Source organism: Cebidichthys violaceus, unplaced genomic scaffold (genome assembly GCF_023349555.1).
Source record: "Cebidichthys violaceus isolate CVI_PGR_0920_01 unplaced genomic scaffold, fCebVio1.0.p SCAF_3, whole genome shotgun sequence".
Lineage (NCBI taxonomy): Eukaryota > Metazoa > Chordata > Actinopteri > Perciformes > Stichaeidae > Cebidichthys > Cebidichthys violaceus.
In genome coordinates this window covers 18,646,319-18,668,763 of record NW_027176483.1, presented here as the reverse complement: position 1 = coordinate 18,668,763, position 22,445 = coordinate 18,646,319, and the positions used below count along the sequence as shown (strand labels likewise).

General features: G+C 39.8%; 2 protein-coding genes across 2 annotated transcripts; both read left to right on the top strand.

Annotated features, from left to right (window-relative positions):
• Positions 1–357: 357 nt before the first annotated feature.
• LOC137881641 (cytochrome P450 2F2-like) lies at positions 358–13,962 on the top strand. Its single transcript, XM_068723670.1, has 12 exons — positions 358–418; positions 1,426–1,682; positions 2,231–2,393; positions 4,895–5,047; positions 6,629–6,789; positions 8,389–8,457; positions 8,709–8,813; positions 9,335–9,473; positions 11,082–11,167; positions 11,331–11,432; positions 11,757–11,898; positions 12,384–13,962. Exons 2-12 carry the CDS (start codon positions 1,521–1,523, stop codon positions 12,569–12,571), a joined length of 1,470 nt encoding a protein of 489 aa, XP_068579771.1. The 5' UTR covers positions 358–418; positions 1,426–1,520; the 3' UTR covers positions 12,572–13,962.
• An 889-nt stretch (positions 13,963–14,851) lies between these two features.
• Positions 14,852–21,678, top strand: LOC137881640 (cytochrome P450 2D15-like). The gene is made up of 11 exons (XM_068723669.1): positions 14,852–15,070; positions 15,635–15,797; positions 16,492–16,656; positions 16,781–16,941; positions 17,861–17,929; positions 18,418–18,522; positions 18,672–18,810; positions 19,579–19,664; positions 19,741–19,842; positions 20,907–21,048; positions 21,118–21,678. The coding sequence occupies exons 1-11, from the start codon at positions 14,909–14,911 to the stop codon at positions 21,306–21,308; spliced, it is 1,485 nt and encodes a 494-aa protein (XP_068579770.1). The 5' UTR covers positions 14,852–14,908; the 3' UTR covers positions 21,309–21,678.
• The last annotated feature ends 767 nt before the right edge of the window (positions 21,679–22,445 follow it).

Sequence of the window (22,445 nt, the reverse complement as noted above, 5' to 3'; positions counted from 1 at the left end):
CAAAGAAACACAGCCATGCATGAAATAACATGTAAAATGAATACGGGTCATTTTGGTCCCATGTTGTGCCTTAGAAGGGTAGTGATACAAAACTGTCTTTTATTCCAAAAGTACAAAAGGACAAATGAAAATAATAATTTGTGATGATCATAAACTAGTTAATTGAGGAATTCCTGGAATTCTGAATGATGAAATAAATTTATTGCAAAGATATTTACAATTAAAACTCCGTCGGGTCACTTTTGACCCATGTTGTGTATCAAAGGGTTAATCACAGTACTAGCCGGTTGAGAAGCCTTCCCCCTATAAAAGGAGTGTTTTTTGTTTATCGCGAGTCCCCCCCCCCCCCCCCCTCCCCCCTCCCCCAAGCGGCCAACATTGAGGCCAGTCCACAACAACAAGCGGCGATACAAGTGAGGTATGTACTTTATTTTCGGGTTTACAAGACAATACGTGGAGGATGAAGACTAACTGGTTAGTTTGGCAAGTGTTTGTTTCGCTTCTAAGTTCTCCATCTCCGTAAAGGAGCAGCCTGAAGGAGGATGCCTCCATTTTCTATCCGGTGTTTTGTCGATAAGTCTCGAGTCCAGTGATGAGCAGTCAGCCCGAAAAGACGCTGCGCTTCAGCTGTTTCGTGCTTTAAGTAATGTTGCCAATTTTATGACGTCATTTGGACAGTGTAACTTATAACGCGGTAGCCAGTGGTGGATGAAGTATTCAGACGTTTTAAGTAAGAGTAGCCTACTTAAAAAAAACAACAACAACGTAGTACAAGTAAAAGTCAAATGACATTTGAAATGCTGGACTAAGCCTATTTTAATAATATGGAATAGTATTCAAAGTAAAATGAATCAATGCAGAAAAAAGACATACTGTCGATGATGTATGATTGGATTACTCTCATGCAGTATAAACCTCAAAATTCAAACAAATAAATGAATAGGAATGATTAAAACAATTAAAAGGAAATGCATGAGGCATATTTGAGAAGCTGGGACTATAACATGTTGGGCATCTTTTGCTTTAAACATTATTTATAAGCTCTTCATATGTTTTGTATGCAAACATCTGGTGTGGTGTTAAAAAAAAAAAAAAGAGAGTGCAACATTTCTCTCTAAAATGTAGTGGACTGGAAGTAGAAAGTGGCAATACTATAAAGACCTCTGATCTTTAAGTACAGTATTTGAATACACGTACTTGTTTGCGTTCCACCGCCGGCTGTAACTGATTTGCTTTCTTCTATTTCTGCTATTGACAAGCCATGGCAATAAGCTTTGTGGCAAACTACGGAACTAATTTAGCAACATATAAACTAATATTTTATATTTTAGTGGACAATTCAAAGCCAAAGCCTGTCGGGACTCATGCCTCTCAAAGTGTGTGACCTGTTTTCTGTTTGATCTTCCCACTCACCTTTTAATACAGGTGAGCAAACTACAACCAGAGGAGGCAGCACTAAGAACGGAGGAGCTACACTCTTACAGCAAGTCAGTCAGCTCTTCTGTTCAGTCCATTCCACCATGTTTGCGCCGGTCATCCTGCTATTGATCTGCGCTGTCTTCATCCTCATTCAACTCAAATGTCGGAGGCCAAAGAACTTTCCACCGGGACCCACCGTCCTGCCGATACTGGGGAACATTTTGGAACTGAACCTAGAGAACCCCCTGAAGGACTTTGAAAGGGTAAGGCATACGCTTAAATGAACGATGTTGCTCTTTCAATGCATTAACTTATTGTATTTGTGTGATCACTATCATTCCTACATAAAATGTGTCTAAAATGTTATCTTTGCACTGTAAGATATGCTTCTTGGGTAAGGTGTGCTCACAACAGGCGACTACTGACACATTGTCTGTACAGAGTTGACTGCCTGTGTACTTAACTACTGGACTATAGCCAACCAGTGGCACAGGCCATGCATACATATTGGGCGTTGTCTAACCTGAACACAATAAAAAACTTGGAAAGAGATTTTGAGTTCTCCGCTGCTGAGCCCTCAGTACAATGCAGATGAAAAAAATCCTGAAGTTGTGGCCAAAGTTCAAGCACATATCACAATCTGCATAGCTACATACCACAAGCTGCGTCTAGTTAGAGCTGCACCCTTCAGGGTGGAGGTAGACTCCCCAAGGCCAGGTGCAATAGATTCAATATATATATATATATATATATATATATATATATATATATATATATATATACACTGACATGTTATCTGGTTCTCTTCCAGCTGAGGAAGACTTATGGAAATGTCTACAGTATATTTTTCGGTCCCAAAGTAGCAGTGGTCATCAGTGGGATGAAGACCATTAAGGAGGCTTTAATGATCAAGGGCATTGATTTTGCTGGAAGACCCCAAGACCTGTTTGTCAATGACACCACCCAGAGGAAAGGTAGGACAGACGTGATGTTTCAAAGGGCAGTGAATGAATCATCCGCCTCGCTGATTTAAAAAAAGAAAAATTGTGTAAAGCCGAGCAGCTGTGTTTTGTTTGGCAGTACCTCACAACTCAAATAAAGGGGAACAAGCGTATGTTGTGTAACAGATATATGTTTACAATGTGCTGTTTACTTTGCCAGAGAAAAGGAGGTAGGGCTGGAGCTGACTTATCGTCTCCCTTTATCAAAACCATAATGTCCAACAAGGCAGTTAATCAGTCATCAAACTTGTCTGCACTTGTCCTTTAGAAGTATTTTAGAAAAGCAGCTGCCCACTCCCATATTAAGCACCTCTATATATTATTCTAACCACAAGTCTTTTAAAGAAAACATGCTGCTCCTCTTTTCTTCTCTAAAAAGTGGGACTCCATTCAATACCTTAGGCAGGGGAAGCACTTTCCTTGCACAACATTAAAAATTGCTCCAACTGCCTTGACGCCACAACTTTTCTAAGTTTATATTGCTGTTATTTATCAATATTTCCATTAGAAATATAAAAACTAAATATATTTGTTGTCAGCAGTCCAACCAGCAAGATACGTTGTTATTTGGCTAATAATGGTGAGGAAGAATAGTCGTTTAAATGTAATAGTTTGGGTTGACATGGTACTTCAATGTTTGGTAAATGAGATATCGTGACAAGCAAAGACACTCTGGAACCATCCATCTGCTCAAAACTAGTTCAAAAAGTATATACAGTGGCTTGCAAAAGTATTCATACCCCTTGAACTTTTCCACATTTTGTCACATTACACGCCACAAACATAAATATATTTTATTGGAATTTTATGTGAAAGACCAACACAAAGTGTCACACAATTGTGAAGTACAAAAAAAATTATACATTATTTTAAATTTTTTTCACAAATAAAAAACTGAAAAGTGCAGTGTGCAAAATTATTCAGCCCCCTTTTCTCTGAGTGCAACCAATTGCCTTCAGAAGTTGCCTGATGACTGCTGAATGATTGAATGTTGACCTAATGACTAAATAGAGTCCACCTGTGTGTAATCTAATCTCAGTACAAATACAGCTGTTCTGTGATGGCCTCAGAGGTTTGTTAAGAGAATATTGGGGAGCAAACAGGACCATGAAGTCCAAGGAACACACCAGATAGGTCAGAGATAAAGTTTTGGAGAAGTTTAAAGCAGGGTTAGGCTATAAAAAGTTCAATCCATTATCCGGAAATGGAAAGAGTATGGCACAACTGCAAACCTACCAAGACACGGCCATCCACCTAAACTTACAGGCCGAACAAGGAGAGCACTGACAAGAGATGCAGCCAAGAGGCCCATGGTGACTCTGGACGAACTGCAGAGATCCACAGCTCAGGTGGGGGAATCTGTCCACAGGACAACTATTGGGCGTGCACTCCACAAATCTGGCCTTTATGGAAGAGTGGCAAGAAGAAAGCCATTGTTAAAAGAAAACCATAAGAAGTCCCGTTTGCAGTTTGCCAGAAACCATGTGGGGGACACAGCAAACATGTGGAAGAAGGTGCTCTGGTCAGATGAGACCAAAATTGAAATTTTTGGCCTAAATGCAAAACGTTATGTGTGGCGGAAACCTAACACTGCACATCACCCTGAACACACCATCCCCACTGTCAAACATGGTGGTGGTAGCATTATGCTCTGGGGGTGCTTCTCTTCAGCAGGGACAGGGAAGTTGGTCGGAGTTGATGGGAAGATGGATGGAGCCAAATACAGGGCATTCTTGGAAGAAAACCTGTTGGAGTCTGCAAAAGACTTGAGACTGGGGCGGAGGTTCACCTTCCAGCAGGACAACGACCCTAAACATAAAGCCAGGGCTACAATGGAATGGTTTAAAACAAAACATATTCATGTGTTAGAATGGCCCAGTCAAAGTCCAGACCTAAATCCCATCGAGAATCTGTGGCAAGATCTGAAAACCGCCGTTCACAAACGCTCTCCATCTAATCTGACTGAGCTTGAGCTGTTTTGCAAAGAAGAATGGGCAAAAATCTCAGTCTCTAGATGTGCAAAGCTGGTAGAGACATACCCCAAAAGACTTGCAGCTGTAATTGCAGCAAAAGGTGGTTCCACAAAGTATTGACTCAGGGGGGCTGAATACTTTTGCACACTGCACTTTTCAGTTTTTTATTTGTGAAAAAAATTTAAAATCATGTATAATTTTCTTTGTACTTCACAATTGTGTGACACTTTGTGTTGGTCTTTCACATAAAATTCCAATAAAATATATTTATGGCATGTAATGTGACAAAATGTGGAAAAGTTCAAGGGGTATGAATACTTTTGCAAGCCACTGTAGATCATTAAAAATGTTGAGACCACTGACTGTAATGAATGGTAAACATCAATGCCATTTGAAAATAAAGAAGCTACATTAAAGTACTGAGGAGAGTAAATAATAAAACAGGCTGGAAAAACACTGCTATAATCATAGTGGACCTTTGTGCCACTTTGTCTGTTGTAGGAATAATTCTGGCAGATTACGGTTCTAGTTGGAAAGATCAACGTCGCTTTGCTCTGATGACCTTGAGGAACTTTGGTATGGGGAAGGATTCCATGGAGGAGAGGATTCATGGAGAGATACAATACACCCTTGACATGCTGGAGAAGAGCATCGGTAAGTCATCTTTAAGCCCAGAGTCCTCCTATGGATGGCAGGGTTCACTTTAATCAGTGACACTGACATCTGAGCAGCACAAATACTCTATCATTTGATAATGTTGCAACGTGGATCTTGATCACGCATTTCGATTAATGTGGATTGTTGACTTTTGCTTGTTCATTGTGAAGCATGAGCGGCGCCTGCCCCGTTTCTAGGCGGGGAAGTCGTTCGCACCTAACACGGTGGTCATGCCGTAGGCTGTCCCACCTGCTAGGATATACGTTCCTTTTTGAGGTGTTGGAACAAAACCTTCGGCCTTTTATCTCACCCCGTAGCTAAATCGTTAGGATTTCGGATTAATTGTCTTCTTGAAATTCCTTTACGGCTAAAGCTCTAGGCGTTCTCAATGGGATGCAACCCTAGCACCCTGTAATAGTTATGTACTTTGTCTGTACTTTACTATTGCCTATTGTGAACATTCTCACCATTTTATGACTAAGGCTACATCCATGAAACGGAGTTTTCAAACGAAAACGATCTCCGTCCGTACGGCGTTTCAGCCATCGTTTCCGAAATGATCTCCGTCCAGACTACACGCCTGGAAACGAATATCACGTGACTCTTCACGTACACTGGGCATGCGCTGATGTAAACAGGAAGTAGATTGTCGTATTTTGTAACTAAGCAACCAGAGTAATAAAGTAGTCTTTAATGATCGTAAGTACGTGTTTGATACTTAAGATCTTCTCTAAAATCTTCCTTTATAAACTCAAACAGATACAGTTCGTGGAAAGTTTAATAAGTTTTATTTTTCAGACTTAGTTACAGCGCTGCGTCTCTCTCGCTCTCGCTCTCTCGCTGATCGCTACAATAACAGCTGTTTCCTCCGCAGACTTTAACTGGACAACAGCTGCTAGTAAAGACAACTAGGTCAGCAATGCCTGTAATCAGTTGTCCGCGTTAAATTAACCTGGTAGTCGATCGCGGGTGTCTACGTCATCGTTTCCAAACTTATGCGTTTCCGTCCGTCCACACGAATACGCTACCCGGAGTTTTCAAAGTTATCCGGCTTCGGGATCATTTCTAAACTCCTCCGTTTACGGTGATCCAAAACGCCGGCATAGTGTGGACACTCAGTGTAACCGTAGCAAAACATATGCGTTTCCAAACGAAAACAGAGTAGTATGGATGTACTCTAACACTGCCAAGTCTTCACTCAGGGTACTTACCGTAAGCTCCTCTGCATGCTTCAGTCGTCACTTCTGATCACACCATCAACGGACAGGGGAAGAGGATTACATTGTTTAAAGGACTAGAATACTTTGTTTGCTTCAGGCACTTACAAAATGTAAGGCTGTATTTTTATTTAAGTTTTTCACACAAAAATCACATACAACAATTTCAATTCAATGAAACAGTCATAGTGCTAATAAGACCCCTAAGTCTAGTTGGGGGGGAAAAAGCCCAAACTCACAGATTCTCTGCTCCTTTTTATGTTGCTAAAAAGCTGGCACCTCCTTCAGGCTAATGAGTAACTCACATGAAGCCTCCTCTCTATACAATACTGTACTTCAGTCAACATTATGTCTTTTACAGGTAAATCCTTCAGTCCACAAAATATGTTTCATAATGCGGCCTCCAACATCATCTGCCAGGTTCTGTTCGGAAAACGCTTTGAGTATGAAGATGAGGTCATCCAAGTGATTGTTCAATGCTTCACTGAGAATGCCAAATTAGCCAATGGACCATGGGCTATGGTGAGTCAAAGGCATGTTTCTGTCTTCAAACCTGGCTCAGAAACATCAGACTTCAGCTAAGCTAGCGGCTCTGTGAGGCTGTACTTGGGGTCAGTGGTGCTCAGAGCTAACTTTAGCATGCTGATAGTTAGCAGGCATAATGTTTACCATATTCATTAACTTAGTTTAGCATGCTAGCATGCTAGCATTTGTCAATTGGCACCAATCAAAAAGCTACAACTGGGGCTAATGGGAGTGTCACTAGCAAGGCTGCCAACTGTCACGCATCGGCTGTGAGAGTTACCCAATTGACACTTTTCACACGCTTTAAAGCCACACGTCCATTTTCTCACGCAGAGAAAAAAAAAAAAGTTTATAACTGATAACATACGATCGAGGATATTTAAACCTGCAACACGCTCTGCTGTCAAAACTGCATAACTGAAAAGAAGAAGAGAAAACAACAGCAACTGGCTGAGTGGTTTTTCATTCAACATGTTGGGATCTTAATTCCGCTTCATAGTTCACATGGCCATCCTGCCTGTCTCCAGAAGAAGCAGCTGTCAGTACTTTCTCTGCACAGAGCGCTTGATTTGATCTCTTTTCCTCCACAAGTCGATTATATCTAGCAGTCAAGTGGGCCCTGCCCAGTGCGTCGGGAGCGTCCCAAACGCTATTGTTGTACTTTTGTGGCCCCCTTGGCTCACCGGTGGCGCACTTGACTTGGGTCCGAGGTGGTATCAGAAAGGACGCATTATTATGAGCGCTATCGCGGTCATGACACACTGACAATTTGGGAAACACGCCTCTCCATATTATTCTAACCACGAGTCTTTTGAAAAGAAAAAAAAAACGTGCTGCTCTTCTTTGATGTGCAGAACAAACTGTAGAGTAATTAAACGGGTGCAGGTGGAACGGACACCTGCTGCCGTCGTCAGATGGCTGTAAAGAGTCACCAGAATAAAGGAGAAGCCCTCAGTATATTAGCTGTCATGACAGACAGAGCTTTATTCTGCTATAGCTGGCATTAACGCCATAACCGCTGTTAGAAAAATCAGGTTGTACAGTTACTGTTGCTGTCACAGAAATTCACTAAATTAAACATTACCATACTAATTCATGTTTGCAAAGTCAATGGTATAACAGCATGTGCTATATTCCTAATTTGTATTCACGCAAACATTTTATGTTGCTCCTACACGTTGTTTTGGAAATGAGACCCCTGGTCATTTTGTGTGTATTTGGTCATGAATGACAAATTTGACCCGCCGAGTCGGAAATTGCTCTCCCTGCTTTAGATTTAGAAATATACTGTATATAATATTATAATATAATTTTTCATAAAGCTCATACGTCTAACACTGCCCAGAGCCACGCTGAAGGTACTGCTGATCAGAATAAACTTTGCATCTGCATCGTTACTGTAGATTTGTGTCCCTCCATCTTTCCATCTATGTATCCTCACAAACAGATATTGAAGAGTTGTTTTTCAGCTAAGCACAGAATTGTTGCCTATATGTGAAGATAAAATCACTTGTTCAGAGCAATTCATGCCAGGATGCAGAATCTGCGTGTTTGGTTTTAAGTTATCTAAGACATATCTTTTCTTTTTTTCAAAAGATTTATGACTCTTTTCCCATGATTCGAAGCCTGCCGCTGCCCTTCAGAAAGGCCTTTAAGAATGTTGAGGTATGTTAATATCTCTATCTCTATTTACATATACTGTGTGTGTGTATATGTATGTATGTATGTATGTGTATATATATATATATATATACACACACACGCACACACGCACACACACACACACACACACACACACACACACACACACACACACACACACACACACACACACACACAAAGGCAACCAAAACGCATGCATTTTGTCAATGGAAAAAAAAATACATATTATGAACGTTGAACTGAATGTTTTTCAGACTTGTCAGAAAATTTCGATTTCTTTGACGAATGAGCACAAGCAGACGAGAGTCCCTGGAGAGCCACGAGACTTTGTTGACTGCTATCTGGATCGGCTGGATAAGGTGAATCATAGAACACAGAAAATTTGTGAATTATAAATAATATACTTACAGGTTTACATCTTACATTTGCATCGGAATCTTTTAACTGACTTAGAAACCAATATTTGGGAAGTTCTGCCTGGTCTGCCTGCGATAACTTTGCCCGTTTACAGATTTACGTGTCATCATATTTTATGTGGGTACTTAAGCCAATTTAAGTTTAAAAGTATTGATTTCTTTTTAAATAAAATTGAAAAGCAGAAATACAGAGTTACTTTTTGTCATATGTGGGCTCAACAATGAACTACTGCTAGTTATGTCAAATCTTAAATGTTAGTAGTGTTTTATAGAAAATTGATTTTATATGGCATAAGGGGTTTTATGGTCCATAACCACTGACTTTCTTGCCGTGTAACTGGTTGGAAACTACACATTTACTATGGTTTGGCTCGTGACTCCGGATCATTTTCTGTATATGGCCTACAATCAATCTACAACGTTTGGCCACCCTTGTTTTAAAACGATCATTCTCTTCTCCTTAGGAAGGTGATGCTAGTTCTTCCTTTTCAGAAGCACAGCTGACTATGTACATCCTAGATCTTCACTTTGCTGGGACTGACACTACTTCCAACACCCTGCTAACTGCTTTCCTCTACCTTATGAACTACCCACACGTACAAGGTATGCAAACAATGGCTCCATTGTTCTACTATTGTCTGTACCATAAATTTTTCATGCAGGAATACTTTCTATGAAAGTCATGAACTGAGGTATTTTTTGTGGAAGACATATCAAAATGTCTATTGTGTAAAAAGGTAAATGGACTTGCATTTATATAGCGCCTTTCTAGTCTTCCGATCACTCAAAGCGCTGTACGCTACACGTCGACATTCACACGTCCATTCATACACTGATGGCAGACGCTGCAATGCAAGATGCCACCTGCCCATCAGGATCTAAACTCATTTTTAAAAAACGACGGCACAGCCTTCGGGAGCAATTTGGGGTTTAGTGTCTTACTCAAGGACACTTGCTGACTGAAGATGCCGGGAGGACAACCCACTCTACCTCTGAGACACAGCCTATCAGTGACGAGATGCAACACCAATGATACACCTGACTTTTAGCTGCAAATGTGCACAATGCACTCAGGAAAATGACAATTAATTTAAAACTAGAAGCTACTACTTCCCAATAAAGCTTGGTCAGTCCTTAATTAGTAATTGTATTAATAGAAAATGTTTTAATTGGACAGTATAGTGCAAGTTATAGCAATAGCTCAGGAATCCCATGTTCCGTCAGTAAAAGCTCTGAATTTTGCCCCCTGAACAAATTTCCCCTTGTGGACGATAAAATCCACCCTCACAAGTCATCTCATGGGACATGGTCAGAGGCCTTCCACAAATTCCAAAAAGCCCCAGGTACATTGAACAAGTACTCTCTACCCCTCCAGGATTCCTTGCACAGGAAAAACAAAAACATTCGTCTTCCTGCTGCTGAGGTTTGACTGTTGGCTACAATCTCCTTTCTAGCAATGTGGAAGAGGCTGTCCAACAGAGACGGCTTCTTTCACCCGTGACACTTTGAAGCGTCACAGTAAGAAAAGTACAGGTGTTAAAATGTATATTAATGATAGCTGGATTCCATTTAGCTGCTTCAGTTTCAGACCCGTAGTTATTTTTATTAGTTACACCCCTGCTTCTCATCGTAGCTGTTTGAAAATATATCGGTGTCGTTGTTTATGTCAGCCGGTAAATCACAAGAAAAAGTGCAGTAATGGCAAAGATTCTTTAGTTTGCCACCCAGAGTAGTGAAAAGTTTGTTCGTCAGCTGTAAAATGTCCTGCCAGGTAAATTTCTTGGTCCATATAAAAAAAAACGTATTTTTGTTATGGGTTGTGTAAAGAACATTAAAACTGATATATCATTCTTGGATTTTTAAACTGTCAAATATTCATGTCTGCATTATTCGGGCTAAAGCAGAGACACCTACTTGCAGTGAGCACACATTTTCGTCAATTTATGGAATTATAAATGGTATAAAATTAGCTGAAGAATGTCATTTCCACCTGTGAAATCAACTTGTGCTGTCTAAAAATGAACCGTCTATAAGGTCATTTCCACCGTTTCTTTACTTTATTTATCAGGGACACCACACATTAGGATTCTTTTACTTCTACCCTTTAATAGGTTTACTTTTCATCCACTCTCAATCATATTGTTCACAGTGTTTTTCTCTTCACATTTCAATTCTATTGCAAATTATTACTATCTTTGCTGTTCCTCTCAGAGCGTTGTCAGCAGGAGATAGACAAGGTGTTGGAGGGGAAGGATCAGGCCAGTTATGAGGACCGAAACAACATGCCTTACATGCAGGTAAATCATCACTTTTCTCATAATTTCACTTTTATTTTATGCGTACACACGGATCTGAGTAGCATATTTGTCCGAGCATACAAGGTAGAGCCTGCATTGTTTTTCTTCAGCCCCAAGTCAGATAAAGTATGGGAACATGATATTTAAATCTTTCTTCATCCAGGCCGTGATCCATGAAGTGCAGAGGGTAGCCAACACTGTTCCACTCAGCGTCTTCCACTGTACGACTAAAGACACAGAGCTCAATGGATATTCCATCCCCAAGGTAAGAAGCAACTGGTCTTATCTATACTGTCACTATTGTGAAAAACTCTGCAGGGAATGTGACGTCTCTGCAAATTATAATTCACATTACAGTCATTTAACAGACGCTTTTATCCAAAGCGTCACATTTGATTTGACTGAGCATAAGAAAACAGTTTAGTCTCTTTCAGTAATGTAGGTCACAGATTTCCCCGAACAGATTACCATACTTAAATAATGGTAGCCTCATTACCTTACTTTGGTTGCTTAATTAAATCTTAACCTCTTATAAATGTTCTCTTCATTCCTCTTTGCCCTTCCCTCTTTTGCTTCATTTTCTCCACAGGGTACGCTGATCATTCCTAACCTGGGCTCAGTGCTGAATGAGGAGGGACAATGGAAATCCCCAAATGAATTCAACCCTGAGAACTTCCTCAATGACGAGGGAGAGTTTGTGAGACCAGAGGCCTTCATGCCTTTCTCTACAGGTATGTGCCAATTCCAGTCAACTCAATTATATTCATATAGCCCAATATTACAAATCACAAAATTGCCTCAGGAGGCTTTACAATCTATAATATGCAACACCCTTTGTCCTTGGACCGTCACATTGGATAAGGAAAAAGAGGAGCTCGGTGTAATCTAGAAAATCCATGTGCACTATTAGCGTTATTGAAGAGGAAATTCTTAAGTCTACTCTTAAATGTGGAGATCATGTCTGCCTCCCGGATGAAAACTGTACGCTGATTCCACCGGAGTGGAGCTGAAGTTCTCTGGCTCTCATTCTACTTATGGAGACTGTAGGGACCACATGTAACCTTGCATTCTGGGAGCACAGTGTTCTATTGGGGAGTAGAGGAGACGTAGTAGTGAGGGTATGTGAGCATAAAAAACAAACGACATGCACAGAGAGGGTGGGTTAAATCAAACTCTTGTAGATGACTATGAGGTCTTTTTTTTTTTTATGTCTCAGGTCCTCGTATGTGTCTCGGAGAGGGTCTGGCTCGAATGGAGCTCTTCCTCATCATGGTGACGCTGTTGAGGAAGTTTGAGTTCATCTGGCCTGAGGATGCAGGAGAGCCAGACTACACTCCAGTCTATGGGGTCACTCTGACTCCCAAACCTTATCGCATGAAAGTCCAACTTAGGGCAGCGCAGTAAGCCCAGAATTAATGGATGTTTCGACTAACCAGCCAACGACATGTTGAGCTACCTATCGTGTGGCCTTCACTGTTAGCTTTGCTGCCACCAAACAAACTGTAACCTCAGTTACCTCACACACTTCTACATCTTTTCAGGCTGTCACTAGCTGAGTGCTAGCTATGACACCAACAATGCAAATGGTGAATTATGGCAACCTGGTGTACTTTTCTACATTATATCTGTATAGGTTAAGCTACAATGTACTTTTAATGTACTGTGTATTCCATTAAGTAGATATAGGCTGTGTCCAATATCATTCACTCATATACTACTCCCTACTTACTATCTAGGGAGTGCTTGGTTAGTGGCTATAGGCTGTTAACTACTTTTCACGCTGCATTGTAGGATACTTTGAGTCCACTATAAAGGATATAATATTTCTTACTGTCAACAAAACAGTCAGATAAATCATTCAGTCAAACTTTATTGATTTTTGATTTCATTCACAATACGGTAACTTAAACGTAGAGGGGAACTTTTCCCTGATTCAGTAAACACGTAAAAGAAACAGTCTGATACCACTAAATCAAACGTTAGTGCATTCACAATATAGTAACTCTCGAGCGGTGTTTACCGCTATTACTTCGGCGACGCCCCTGACTACGGTAGCCGTAATGCTGCAAGCGGTGCGGCTTTGTAGTTTACCAGTCGTACTGAAACATTTTGACAGAGCGCCGTGTACAACCAGTATGGATCAACCAATTAACCAATTGATCCATATATAAGGCGCTCCGGATTACAAGGCGCACTGTCGTTTTTGGAGAAAATTAAAGGCTTTTAACTGCGCCTTATAGTGCGGAAAATACGGTAATTGTTTTATATAGGGTTGATATGATTGGGGCTATCTGCAAACTAATGTTTGAAGTCTGAGGTCATAAACCTTGCTATAGCATTATAGTGATGCTTTTATAATTTTAAGAATAAAGAATGAACTGCAATATTAACAAATCCGTCTACCCAACGTGTCCGTTTTTGTTGCAATACATTAAACACCAAATGGCAAATAATAAATAAATACTGTACAGAGGTCCCAACTACAGCGTGAGAGGGTTGTGTAGTTTTACTACGGGGCTGTTGTAATGGATTGCATTATGTTGCACAGGTGTATCTAATGGAAGTAATTCAGTACATTTTAAAGCATTGAACATGTATTTTTGAGCCAACCACAAAGCTTGGCAGTAAAAGTGCAATATTGTTCTTCTTTCTGGTGTTTTTGGCTTTCTTTACAAGTCAATAAAAGAGACCAAGAGATCATGCTGGTTCAACCACAGACTGTAAGTAAGCAGCATGTATAGCAAAAGTCTGTTAAAAGTAGTATTTTGAGTTGAATAATTAAATAATTACTTCTGCCTTGTGTCTATTTACAATTATGTTATGGACGTTTAGAATGGTTTGTCTTAGCAAAACACAATATATTTAGATTCCTCAGACCAGTGGTTAAATCTGAGGAAAAAACAAACAATGAGAAACAATGGGTAGTTAATGGCTCCTTCAAGTGGACAGAATTGGGTAATATATTTTATATTCAAAGTGATTTTGAACATTAAAACCACCTTATGTATATACTTAGATGTATATAAAATACATATAAAATATATTTAGTTTTTTAGAATAAGATTGAGGAGAAGGCATCCATCTCTCTGAATGAAGCTCAGATCCTTAATTTGGCCTCTTAAGGGTAATTCTTACTGTAGTTCAACAGATGCTAGAACAACCTAAATTGTTGTTTTCTGTCTGTTTGTTATTGTTTTTTGTTTCTCTTTGTGGATGTCTTGTGTGTCTTTGTGGTCGAATTTTGTCTCTATGTGGTTGTGTTGTGTCTTTGTAGTCGTGTCTCAAAAGCAGCACTGAACCGGAGAAATCTCTTCAGGTTTAATGTTGAAATAATCCATGTTTTACATGTTTTATAATTTGAAATGTGAAATGGTGTCTAAAAGATCTACTGAAACTGAAGCAGTTTAAGGGAGAAACAACGCTTGTTGTCGATGTCCTATTTGTAAGAGCAGTACATTTACCTGAAAATGCTTCAGCTTGAGAGTGAAATGTGAACAGTACCTTCAGTTGAATCACATCATATAGGACGGAGAATTAAGGCATAACCAGTTTGATTTTCTTTATCTGCGGTTTCATAACCTTGATGTGACTCTTATCTACTTGATTGAGGTTAAACCAGTTCAATAACATTGCAGGCCAAATGGCATGTGATGTGCAAAGGTTGTTTGTCTTTGCAAAGCCAACGCAGTTGCAGAGCCGGAATAAAAAGGAGGGTAAAGCAATCGGAATCACAGCTTCATCATGTTGGCATCTGTGGTTCTACTCTTGTCGGCTGTTTTGCTCTTCCTGCTCTTCTTTCGGACCCACAGGGCCAAAAATTTCCCTCCGGGTCCTCGACCCATCCCCATCTTTGGAAATGTGCTGCAGCTCAATCTGGAGAGCCCTATTGCAGATCTGGAGAGGGTAAAGTTAAATAATGTTACCAAGAGAACATACTTGCTTACTATATGTATGTACTGAATACACATCCTGATGGATTATGTAAGATTGCATAACCTTAAGATAGAATTTAATTTGTTGCATCTTTATTTATGCTGTCTGTATGATTGTATTCCTCTAGTTTTTAGGGAGGGATTGGGAAAATTATGGATTTTGTTGAATATAATAATTTTTTTAATAGCCTTTGTTTCACACTAGAGGCAGAAAATGCTATGTTGACATTGTTCTGGCTGTCAGGCTTTATTGGTGAGCTGAGCTCTTCACCCAGAATGACCCAAAATATTAATTTAGAATGACTTATTCTGGCATCATATTCTCAATTATTTAACAGTATTAGTGTTAGTGTTGGTTAAGAAAGATATATCAAAGTGGACATATCTTATATGTGCTTAGAATAAGGTCTCATTCCACTGCCACTCCCACGCCTACCAATATTGTTCATAATAATTAATTACAATGGCTGATGATTGCACTAAATAAAGGTCAGTCACCAGTCCCAGTAATTCTACTTGGTCACTGTGTCCCCAGCTGGCCAAGCGCTATGGTAACGTCTACAGCCTTTTCTTCGGTCCCAGGCCTGTGGTCGTCATCAATGGGCTGCAGGCTTTGAAAGAAGCCCTGGTCAGCAAAGCTGCTGACTTCGCTGGCAGACCACAAGACATCATGATTAATCATGCTGTGCAAGTGAAAGGTACAGAGCAAGTTTAAGCTTTTGTCTGCAGAGGGATTTTTCAATTCTACTGTATACCATAAACTAATCTATTGAGACAGAGAATACGGAAAGACAGTCCTTTTCACAGATAAATAACTACCAACTTATGACTTTCAAATGTGTTGAGTTTAAAAATCATATTATGGCACCACCTGGTGGTAGCAGTGGAAGAAGTATCAGCAAGTATTATCAGCGGAATGTACTTCAAGTGTCAAAGGTTGAAGTACTAGTTACGATGTGTTATGTATGACATTGTCAGATTGTTAATACTAATGGATGACAGCTACACAAATTCCTATTCAATTAGCTTGTATCTGAAATATTGGATATGTTTTATTGTAAGTCAGTTGTGCAGGTCATTTCAATTATACCATCTAAGAAGCTTGAAGAGGAAATCACTCTTAGGAACTGCTAAATGGTTTGGTCACAAGCAAAAAGCAACTGAATGTAGTGTGTTCATCATATTTTTTAGTGTATAAAATCTTACTCAGAAAAGTAACTAATAACTATACGAGTCAAATACTTGAACTTGTAAACCATTAGTATAATGTGACACTTCAGGCAGCTCAAGCGGCTGTAAAAAACGATATAGACATTCTAACCTTTCACTGAAACATCACTCATTTCAAATATGTAACTGAAAGTGAATGCACTTTTCCTTTTTTGCTTGTAGCTCATGCTCCCGGAGTGATTCTAGCAGATTATAACTCTGGCTGGAAAGAGCAACGACGCTTTGGTCTAATGACCCTGCGGAACTTTGGCCTGGGGAAGCAGTCGATGGAGCTGAGCATTCTGGGAGAGATACATCGCATCATAAAGCTGTTGGAGCAGAGTGCCGGTATGTCCGTTTTGTACACAAACAGAGCACAGGGATTGTGTGTTGTATGGCATAACATTGATATTGACCATGACCTCAGGATCTAGAAATCTTTTGAATTGCTGAAAACATGTTGTTTTTCCAGGTAAGACCATGAATCCCCAAATGATGTTCCACAATGCAGCTTCCAACATCGTCTGTCAAGTTCTGTTTGCTAAGCAGTTTGACTATGAGGATGAGTTCATGAAGTTTTTTGTTGGACTTTTCAAAGAGACTTCTAAAATAATCAACGGGCGCTGGGGTATGGTGAGTCACACTTTAGACAATAAAGCCACTCAATAGCATAGCATCACTACTAGAGTTACTTGCTGCTCAGTAAACACAGTGTGAGTTAGAGCAGTGGTTCTCAACTGGTCTCGCTGCGGGATCCACCATCACCCCTTAATGACAAGTCACGACCCACATGTTCAACTTCTCAAATGTATTTAATGAAAAGATGGTGCAGTTTGAACCTGAGCTGAAAATGTCCTCTGCAGTCGTAGTAGTAGGGAGCTCTCTTGTTCCTGTCAGTCCCCGTCCCACATGTTTCACGTAAACGAGTAAAACTGCTTTGTTTGTTATGTCTGTAGATTCGTCCATTTGTAATGCAAAATGACCGCTTGCCTTAATTCGAGCTGTGGTCTGTTTGTTTGATGTCATCCGACATGTCTTCAATTCGCCTACTTATAGTGTCATTGGACAGAGGTATAGTTTTCAGTTTATTGATCCAACAAATGCCACTTCAGTTTTGACGGCTTCATGTTTTCTTGTGCCAGAACCTCGCTGCACAAAACGCACTGAGGTTTTTGTCCTCTTTTGTCCTCAATGTAAGAAAATCCATACCTCATGTAGTCGGTGTCGTACTTGCGTTTCGTTCAATTAGCATGAAAACAAACTGTGTGGGTGTTCTTCTATTCTGTGAAATGGCGTGTGTCTATTAGCATTACAAGGCATTATTAACGCCAAATACTGTGAAGGAGTATGAATAACTCCGCCGCATAAAAAAATCCCCTTCAAAATAAAAGCACAAGATTTTTTATTTTTTTCCCCCCACCAGTTGAAAATCGCTGAGTTAGAGGATAAAATCGTCCACTAATCGTCTTAGGATAACTTGGCATTGTAATTCTTAGAAAACTTAAGGGCTTCTTAAAACTTTGTCAGTTTTCATTTTTTCTCTCCTATACAGATTTATGACTCTGTTCCCATGGTGCGAAACCTGCCACTGCCCTTCCAGAAGGCCTTTAAGTTGTTCAAGGTATGTCTTGAAGCGTCCATTTCACAATCTGGCAAACAACCATTACATTTTGTTTTATTACAGGGATAACTGCCTATGGGTTCAATTGATAGAGTTGATACGTTCTGTAGTAAAGGCCGAGGGATAACAAAATTACCTACCAAGCATGAAAAAATCCCTTTGCATTGCAGAAAAAATCACCCTGCTCAATGAAGTAAAAGAGAAGGATGAATGAAAGTAGAAAAGAAAAGATTAAATACAAGCAGGTCTTGGTGGCTGCTTTGAGCTGGACAAAAAAGCATTCAATTACTTTGTTAAATAGTCTTAAAAAAATATCTGTGCCCGTAAGAAACCATAAATCATTCAGTTACAATAATATATATATATATATATATATATATATATATATATATATATATATATATATATATATATATATATATATATATATATTTCTGTAACTTGATGAACCTGTTTATTTCACCAAATCTATTTTTTTTTCTTATTAGGCTGCACATGAAAGACGTTTGGCGATGTTGGCTGAGAACAAAAAGACCAGAGTTCCTGGTAAACCGCGCCATTTCATCGACAGCTACCTGGATGAAATGGATAAGGTGTGTTTGTCATTCTTGTTAATAGAAATAATTCAAAGCAGCTGCAAACTGGCATGTTGTTGACCACTAAGACATTTAACCGGCGGTTGTGGTGGTGACAGAGTGAACACTGATTACTCACACTTGCTCTCTCTTGTCTGCCTGCATAGAGAGGCGATGATGGCTCCTCATTTTCTGAAGACCAGCTTTGTGCATATATTTTGGATCTTCACTTTGCTGGGACTGACACAACTGCTAACACCCTGCTCGTTGCCTTCCTCTACCTAATGAATTATCCACAGATACAGGGTATGTCTGTCTACCATCTGTGGGTCTCCACTTTCTTTACAAATATCTCTCAACAACTATTGAATGGATTGAGATGAGATTTTGTTCAGACATTCGTGGTTCCCTGACGATGTATCATCATGACTTTAAAGACACCCTGACTTGTCCTCTAGTGCCACCATGAGGTAGACATTTGTGCTTGCGGGTGAAAAATCTCAACAACTATCGAATGAATTGCCATGAAATGTGGTACAGAAGTTCATGGTCCCCAGAGGATAAAATGTATATACTCGAATGATCCCCTGATTGGTCATCTACCACCATCATTAAATGTTCAAATACCTGCAAAACTAATGACATCCCCATCAACTTCAGCTGTACTTTGTTCTCAGTGCTGATGAGCAAATGTTAGCTAAGATGGGGAACAACAGTAAAATTGCTAACCATCAGCGTTGTGAGCATGTTAGCATGCTGACGTTAGCATGAAGCTCACAGCTCAATACAGCCTTACAGTGCCACTAAAGTTAGTCATGTTTAAGGGTTGACTAATCCTCTTTTTCAGAGGTCCAGCCTGAGACAACGACATGGTAAACTGAATCTTAATCCAGGGGCGTACATTATTCTAAACATACTCTATTTTGTCAAACGGACCACAGAACATGTAATGTACTTTTGACACAGTTCAGACTGCCATGAAGCTCATAAACTGAGAAAAATCTTGCATTGTTCTTTCTTTCTGTTAACTGTCTCCCTCTTTGTCCATGCTGTCTATCTCTCTGTATGCCTCAGAGCGCTGTCAGCAGGAAATAGATAATGTTCTGGGTGGGAAGGATGAAGCCAGTTTTGAAGACAGACACCAGATGCCCTATGTTCAGGTACATTGTGGATTATTTCAGTATATCTGAGATGTTACAACGGTTCAGTTTGATGACAGCGGTCTCTGTCATGCAGGCCGTCATTCATGAGGTCGGGAGAATGGCTGACACTGTTCCTCTCAGTGTATTCCACTGCACCACTAAAGACACAGAGTTAATGGGATACTCCATACCCAGGGTAAGTGGGAAAATATAATGTGCGTCATAAAAATATAGAAAAGGCTTCATATCGTAGGGATAGCCCTCTGAGCACTTACAAGTAAGAGGAAATAGTTGAGAATCGTGATGCTAACGTTTCCTGTTGATGTTAAACCTTGAGCCTTGAAGAACATCTATAATGTAGTTTTGTAGCCATTAAAAACATAACATCCTGGTTGAATACATCACTCAATCATCATATACAGCTTCAATGAAGTGTGTGCATGATACTGTGAGCGTGTACCATTAAGGCTGAGTCCTCACTTCAGTGTTTTGGGTTCAGGGCCGACCCAGAGCCCTTTGCTGCACGCCATCCCCTCACTCTCCCCTGCCTTTCTTGTCTGTCTCTCTTACTGTCGGATAAAGCATGAATGCCAAAAATAAAGAGCAAAATCAAGAGTTTAACATTTGATTTGTGTTATTATAAATATTAAAATAAATATGGTTTGGTACGTGTCTGAGAGCCTCTGCACCATACTTCTTCTCTGTCACAGTGCTTATTTTAACATTAAATGTAGCACAGGCATACTAAGTGCCTTACTTAGACTAACCATAATACTATGGCACTTTCCAGTAAAATAGTTTGACAAATGCATTGCAGTGAAGATGTAAAACAGGATGCAATACCATCTATCACATTGCTTGTGACCTTAACAAAAATAATGATGGAAACAGGGTTAGCTCATGTGAAGAGGGGAAGGCTTAACACCATATCACTTAAAACTATGACATATATTTCAAACTATTCTGTAATTCTTATGGTTTTGTATCAGAGGTTGTTTCATACCTTTCTGTGTAGTTCACTTATTGGAAAGTTGTGAGTATTGAGCTGTAAAAAGCTGTAAAAAAGTACTTCTTGTTAAAATGTTATTTTCGATAAGACAGTAATACCTTGATTGACTGACATTGATTGGAGGCTCTTGTTTTCCATTTTACTGATACATGACTGTGACACACAGGTCACTCTATGTGAAAGCACAGGGAAATGAGTCTACAGTAGTGAGTCATAGTTATGTGTTTTCAAATTTGTTATTTGTTCTCCAGGGAACCATGATCATCCCCAACCTTTCCTCAGTGCTGCATGAGGAGGGGCAGTGGAAATCCCCCCGTGAATTCAACCCTGACAACTTCCTCAATGAGCAGGGGGAGTTTGTGAAACCAGAGGCCTTCATGCCTTTCTCTGCAGGTGAGTGAAACGATTATTACATTCATATACAGTGACTGATTGAAAATAAGTGGGTGTTTTAACCTGCAGGTTCTCGTATGTGTCTCGGCGAGGGTCTGGCTCGAATGGAGCTCTTCCTCATGGTGGTGACTCTGCTGAGGAGGTTCAAGTTCGTGTGGCCTGAGGATGCAGGAGAGCCAGACTACACGCTTGTTTTTGGGACAACCCACACTCCCAAACCTTATTGTATGAATGTCCAAGTCAGAAAAACTGTCCCATGATAGAGGTTGCATTAACACTTTAGATATTGATCTTGACTTGGTGTCGAGATTCAATTCAAAATCGATTCCTGATTCATCAACCCTACATAGGGGGCTCGGGTCCACCATGTGCTAATAAAGGTATTGTACACAAAATAACACTGCAAAACTGGTGTTGTTCATTATGTTCATGACATCGTGTTCTAACTGTTGGCGAGCAACGAGCGACGCCACACTGCGACTTTGTCGGTACGATACCTCTATTTTTCACTACAAAAACCTGAGTAAGGTGGCAGCTGGCTGAAGGGAGTTTGCCTGAAAGTGTTCTACTTGCTTCTACTTGCTGTTGACTATACTGCATGTCATATCCAATAAATATCACAATATAAAATGGGTGTTTTCTGTATAAACAGTACCAACGTCAGAAGATGTCAAGTCCTAGCTACATCTCCAGTTGATATGAAGCGAACAGCTGATAGATACATGGTTTCCTCACATGACATAATATAGCATTCATTTATTAAATTAATTTAGGAAGTTGTGTATCATTTTAGAAACTTAGGCGATAAGAATTATGATTCTAAAGTAAACATTGAACAAAATTCCACTCGTAGGCATAAAACCGGTTTTGTTTAAAGCTGCACAAATCAAAATGTTCATATGAACAATGTATAAATGACTGTATGTGAAAGGGCTCACTTATAGTGACAAACCCACAGAGGGTTTCACCAACTCTTCAGTTCCCTTGCCTCTATGGATCTTTATCTCTGTCTTTAAACCCTCATTTTTGTGAGGAGCATACAAGTTGTATTTAAAACTAGATGCACACTTGTTTCCACTGCCCCCAAGTGGCCAAAAAGTATTATTTAAACTACTACCGTGACCTTTATTCAATGCAATAAAGCTGCTAGTTGTAGTCATCGTGTAGTTTACAGAATGTTAATTATGCAGTAATATAAATTATCAGATTAAACTATGAACTCTGTATTATTTTTCTATTTAGCACTTATAAATGATCAGACAGACTTTCAGCCAGATGTTGTGATTATCATAAAGTAAAATTTAAATCACAGATTGATGTACATTTATATTAAATAAATAAGTTGTGCAGCATAAAATCAACTTCGTCCCCTTTCTTAAGAAAGACTGGGAATCTGC

Excerpts from the sequence above, each read along its gene's own strand:
- LOC137881641 (XM_068723670.1), top strand. The coding sequence starts at position 1,521 with ATGTTTGCGCCGGTCATCCTGCTATTGATCTGCGCTGTCTTCATCCTC. Across the intron at positions 6,790-8,388 it reads CCAATGGACCATGGGCTATG|ATTTATGACTCTTTTCCCAT; the intron begins GTGAGTCAAAGG and ends TTTTTTCAAAAG. Across the intron at positions 9,474-11,081 it reads GAACTACCCACACGTACAAG|AGCGTTGTCAGCAGGAGATA; the intron begins GTATGCAAACAA and ends TGTTCCTCTCAG.
- LOC137881640 (XM_068723669.1), top strand. The coding sequence starts at position 14,909 with ATGTTGGCATCTGTGGTTCTACTCTTGTCGGCTGTTTTGCTCTTCCTG. Across the intron at positions 15,798-16,491 it reads TCATGCTGTGCAAGTGAAAG|CTCATGCTCCCGGAGTGATT; the intron begins GTACAGAGCAAG and ends TTTTGCTTGTAG. Across the intron at positions 16,657-16,780 it reads GCTGTTGGAGCAGAGTGCCG|GTAAGACCATGAATCCCCAA; the intron begins GTATGTCCGTTT and ends TTGTTTTTCCAG.